Source organism: Temnothorax curvispinosus, unplaced genomic scaffold, assembly GCF_003070985.1.
Source record: "Temnothorax curvispinosus isolate PA1 unplaced genomic scaffold, ASM307098v1 QBEX01010639.1, whole genome shotgun sequence".
NCBI classification, from domain to species: Eukaryota; Metazoa; Arthropoda; class Insecta; order Hymenoptera; family Formicidae; genus Temnothorax; species Temnothorax curvispinosus.
The window spans coordinates 1-5756 of NW_020220419.1; the positions used below are offsets into that span (position 1 = coordinate 1).

General features: G+C 53.7%; 1 protein-coding gene across 1 annotated transcript; it reads right to left on the bottom strand.

The window, feature by feature from the left end:
• Positions 1-151: 151 nt before the first annotated feature.
• Positions 152-2020, bottom strand: LOC112460568. Its single transcript, XM_025025317.1, has one exon. It carries the CDS (start codon positions 2018-2020, stop codon positions 152-154), a length of 1869 nt encoding a protein of 622 aa, XP_024881085.1.
• Between the last annotated feature and the right edge of the window lie 3736 nt (positions 2021-5756).

A 5756-nucleotide genomic window follows, 5' to 3' on the forward strand; every position in this document is an offset into this window, starting at 1 on the left:
GTTGACGAGACTTGCGAATATTGTTCCTAACACGGCGATCCCGAACATACCGCCCGCCTCGAATTGACATTCGAAAATGACAGAAAAATAACAGAAAGCGCATGACTATACAGTTCGTTTCCCTTTTTACACTATGTACAAGAGGTAGGCGTTATTTGGCGGTGCCGCCTGCCGTAGCGGACTCACGCGACTCGGCTGTGTTGATTTCAACGGGAAGAAAGCTTAGTTTAACGATCGGCCTTTTGTATTCAGAACGGCTTGTCTTGATGGTGACCACACGGGTTAAGCCGTCATCGCCTGGATGGCAGGCTGTGATGCGACCGTGCTCCCAGTGGCTCGGAGGGGCCAAGGGGTTGCGTAGTAGCACGATCTGGCCGACTCGCGCGAGTCGCTGTGCGACACGCCACTTCGGGCGCTGCTGAAGGGTGAGCAAGTAGTCGCTTGACCAGCGCCTCCAAAAAACCTCGGTTAACCGTTGGATCATTTGCCAACGAGAAAGCCTGTTCTCGTTGAGATTGAGCACGCTGGGCTCGGGCGGTGAAATAAGAGCGGCGCCGACGAGGAAATGACCAGGCGTCAAGGCTTGATAATCGTCGATATCGTCGGAAACGGGTGCAATGGGGCGCAAATTTAGGCAAGCCTCAATCCGGCAGAGAAGCGTGGTCATTTCCTCGAAAGTAAAGGTATGGAGGCCGACAGAGCGTTTCAAATGATGTTTCATACTTTTGACGGCAGCTTCCCAGAGGCCGCCAAAATGCGGCGCAGCTGGGGGCACAAAATGCCAGGCGGTTTGGTCGGTGGCGAGTAGATTTATGAAGTTCGGATCGCGAATCGCTTTCGCGTAGGCTGCGGATAGTTCGCGGTCGGCACCTTGAAAGGTGGTTCCGTTGTCGGAGTACATAGAGTGCGGTAGTCCGCGGCGGGAGACGAAACGTTGGTAGGCTGCTACAAAGGCAGAGGAGCTGTAATCGCTAACGAGCTCTAAATGAACAGTCTTCGTCGTTAGACAGACAAATAAAGCGACGTATGATTTCTTAGATTGGTGCCCGCGTCCGGGCGCGGTTCGGGTAGCGATCGGACCTGCATAATCGACACCGGTATGAGCAAATGCCTTAGCCACGCGATTAACTCTAGCATCGGGTAGATCACCCATGAGCTCGAACGGTATCTCGGCGCGTTCTCGCACGCAGCGGACGCACTTGTGGAGCACGGAGCGAACGGTACTTCGAGCGCGGAGGATCCAAAATTCACTTCGCAGAGAAGCGAGGGTGAGTCGCGAGCCGGCGTGCAGCGTTCTCAGGTGATGATGCTCGATAAGGAGAGTTAGGAGTGGGTGCGTTCGCAGGACGACGGGGTTTTTAGTCGAGCCGGGGAGGCAAGCGTGACGAAGCCGTCCCCCGACGCGAATAAGCCCGTCGGAATCCAGGTAGGGATTGAGTGAAGCTAAGGGACTGGCGATCGGCATCGGTTTTCGATCAGTTAAATGCAAAAGCTCTCTGGGAAACGTATCTGCCTGCATAGTTCTGAGCCAGTGCAATTTGGCTTGGTTGATCTCACCCGCGCGTAAGGACGTAGAGGGCCCTTCGCTGCGCTTGGAAGGCCGACACCTAGATGAGAACCGGTAAAGATAAGCGGTAACGCGTAGAAGTTTGGGCCATGAAGAGAAGCGCGAGGAGAGGTCCCAGCCGGGAGAGGTATGAAGCGCGTTGAGGCAGCGCTCCGGGCGTTCTTCGAGATTGTCTGACGGCGGTTCCGGGATGCGGGAGGGCGGCCAGCACTCAGGAAGCTGTCTTAGCCAGGCGGGACCGGACCACCAAAGGCTGTGCGTGGCCAATTCGTCTGGAGCGAGGCCTCGGGAGGCGCAGTCGGCGGGATTTGTTTGCGTCGGGACATGACGCCATGACGCGTCTGGAAAAAGCGACTGAATTGCGGCAACCCGATTGGCGACGAAAGTCTTCATCGAGATGGAGATTGACTTAGCCACGCTCGCACGATTTCCGAGTCTATCCAACAGAGGCATGCGAGGTTTTGCATTTGAAGGGCTGAGCGAACGTAGCGAATTAACCGGGCGAGCATGTGAGCGGCGCGTAATTCAAGGCGGGGGATGGTCATCGTTTTAAGAGGGGCCACTTTAGATTTGGCGATAAGGAGAGTGACCGAAATTGAGCCGTCTAAATTGACAATACGTAGGTATACGGCGGCGGCGAAAGCTTTGGTCGAGGCGTCAGAAAAGCCGTGAAGGGCACTGTGCATTGAGTGAGATCCGTGCCCGGTCCAACGCAATAGTCAAATAGCGTCTAGAGATGAGAGCCGGTTATAGTATTCGAGCCAATGGTCTAGACGTTCGCGGGGGATTTCATCGTCCCATTGGCATTTGAGTAACCATAATTGCTGCAAAAGGATCTTCGCTTTTATGACGACGGGAGTGGCCCAGCCCAGGGGATCGAAGAATTTAGCGATGGTCGACAGGATGGGGCGTTTAGTTCTGCCGGGCGAAGGAGGGATGGCTACGCGGAATTGAAAGCTGTCAAGCGCGGGATTCCAGACGATGCCTAAAACTTTGATATGCTCATCGTCCTGCAAGGTTTTGTGAGTTGCGAGTCCGTGATCTGATGGGTCGATATCAGAGAGAAGGTCGGGTGAGTTGCTCGCCCATTTGCGAAGCCGAAAGCCGCCTTTGGCGAGCAGCTCGACTAATTGATCGCGCGTCTGACGGGCAAGGATAAGATCATCCGCGCCGAAGGCGCAGTCATCAACGTAAGTCTTGTCACGTAGAACCGGGATTGCTAGAGGGAATTGAGCTCCGTGATCCTTGGCAAGTTGCTCTAAAACGCGTAGCGCGATGTATGCAGCGGCGGCGGTGCCGTACGTAACGGTGAGGAGGAGGTACTCAATTATCGGATCGAGAGGGGAGGAGCGCCAAAGAATTCACTGGTAGTTAACATCGAGGGCATGGATGCGGATTTGCCGATACATTTTAGCGATGTCGGCTGTATAGACAGCGGTGTTGACGCCGTAAAAGGATAACAGCCGCTAAGTCGCGCTGGAGTTTAGGGCCGATCAGAAGGTGATCGTTCAGGGACGTACCGTTCGTGGTGCGGCTAGAAGCGTTAAAGACCACGCGTAAACGAGTAGTGGCACTGCTGTCGCGCATGACGGCATGGTGAGGTATGTAGTATGATTGGGAGCTTTCGCGTGAGGCCAACGGAGGTGCTTTTATCATGTGACCGAGCCGCTCATATTCATCGAGAAAATCGCGGTAATCGGCCGCAAGAGTAGGTTCCCGCTGGAGACGGAGTTCTAAACGAAGAAAGCTGGCAAGAGCGGCGGAGCGAGACTCGCCCAGGGTCGGCGTTCCGTTCTTGAACGGTAGCCTAACGACATAGCGCCCTTCGGGCGTGCGGGAATGCGTTGCTTGGAAATGCTCTTTGCATTGACGGTCCTCCGGGCTTAGATGAGTCTCCGGAGGTATCTCCTCGAGTTCCCAGAACCGACGTAAAGCGACGTCGAGATCCTCGTGGACGACGCCGTGATGCGCCGGGAGAAAGGTAGGTAAGCTCGTGTGAGCTGGGGAAACGGGGCCGGAAATTATCCAGCCGAGAATTGTTTTTGAGCCGTGGGCTCGTTGTCGGACCCCTTGCGAACACCTTCGAGAACTAGCAGGCCGAATAAGTCGGCGCCGATAATTACGTCGATCGGATCCGAGCTCATGAGTGAGTCGTCAGCCAATTGGAGACCGGCTACGTGCTGCCACTGGTACGTGGTTTTGGTCCGGCTAGGCACATATTTAGTCAGGGACCGAAGGATAAGCGCGGTGGACGAGTAGGCAGGGCCGTCGCTAAACGCTGGGGTTATCGTAATTTGAGCCGCATGGCGGACAGCGGACCGTGAGTCGCCTACTCCGGTAACAGAGATGGAGCGCTTTAATTTGGGTAAGCGTAGGCATTGAGCAAGCGATTCGGTTATCAAGGTCGTCACGGACCCTGATCTAGGAGCGCGCGAACAATCACGTATCGGCCGGACGGAGCATACACGCGAACGCGCGCAGTCGCGAGCAAAATGCGGGAGTTAGGCGCCACTATTTTTGAGACAAGATGCGACGCGGCTTCACTTTCAATCGCATGGTTAACAGGTATTGCAGCTTGCACCGGCTCCAATTCGTCGGGCTTGGCGGAGTTCTCAATATGTAACAGCGAGTGATGTCGCTTATGACATTGTTTGCACGCGGAAGAACTCGTGCATTCTTTGACTGAATGTTTCATGCTGAGACAGTTCAGACATCGCCTATTTTTTCGAATGAAGTCGGAGCGTTGGGATGGAGTCTGCTTTAAGAACGCGGGGCATTGGTAAAGCAAATGATTTGTTTTGCATAGCGGACACGCAAACGGAACGGCGGAAGCGGAATGAGACGCGAGCGTTTTCTTTTCCTTTGACGCGGCTGGCGCGATGGCATCTAAGGCGCGAATGCGAGCGTCGAGAAATTGATCGAGCTCATTATAAGGTGGATATTCCATCGAGTCGCCGAGCTTGAGCTCCCAAGATTTACGCGTCGATTTGTCGAGTTTTTGCGCCACGAGAAAAACCAGCAGATCGTCCCAATGCTCGACCTTTCGATCGAGGCTTTTAAGAGCTTGAATAGCCGCGTTCGTTTGGTCGCGAAGGTTGCAAAGATCCTTGGAGGTTTCGGAGCTGACCGACGGTAAATTTAATAGATTTTGTAAATGAACTGTGATAAGGCGCCGTTTGTTGTCATAACGAGACACTAGGATCTTCTACGCCGACGTCAAAATTATGATCGGTAACCGCGAGATGGTCAAGCGCCTTACTTGCTTCCCTTTTTACACTCGAGCACAAGTAGTGCATACGATCTACGTTGGACAAATTAGGTTCGTTATGAACTAAAGACTTGAATCGATCGCGGAAACTTTCCCACTTATCTGTACTCCCGTCGAAGGTCGGCAAGTTGATCCTGGGAAGATGCGTCGTGGTACGGAATGGCTCGGAGAGGCTGCTTCCGTCGCGTAGAGTACCGAAAGGGGATGAATGGTCCTCGTGACTGGCGAGAACGTCGGCCATGTAGTCGGCAACTTCGTTGTAATAGTCCTCGCAGGCGATGAAGTAGTTCTGGGTGAAATAAAGGTGCGAAACTCTTAGCTTCTCGTCGGCGAGAAACGAGATTTTGCCGTGGATCTCCTGGCACTTGGCGAAAGTTTCTTTTAGCGTTGTAAAACGCTGTCGTGTGACGGCCGGAGTCATCTTGGCTTGACCGAGCTTCTTGAAATTAGGCAACGCACGAGACACGGCGTTCATATGCTGGTCTTGCATGACCAATAGTTCTTCAACCGAAGCCATGGTGAAAACCGTTGCGAGCGTTGCGTGGATATGCTTTGAAAGTCAACGCAGTGTTCTCCTTGGCGACGATCCGGCTCGAAGGACCAATGTTTCGTTGTACAGCTGATATAGCCTTAACAAAAGGCTCGTCCACCAAGGCGGAATGACTTTTACACACGTTTAAATTGCAACTCAATTTATTTTATTGGAAGCGGGCGGTTCGGCGGGTTACAAGCTCGAACACGACGGTGGCTGCCGTTTACAAAAGACGCTTATAGCGCGGGATTCGGCAGCGAACTGAGACCGAGCGCGGTAAGAGCGTATTGACAAATTTAGGCGATCATACCGGATGCGTGATCGATACGGCGACCGATTGGGTCGGTGTTTTGAGAAGATGCTCGGTGCGCGTGATCTCAGCGATGTAG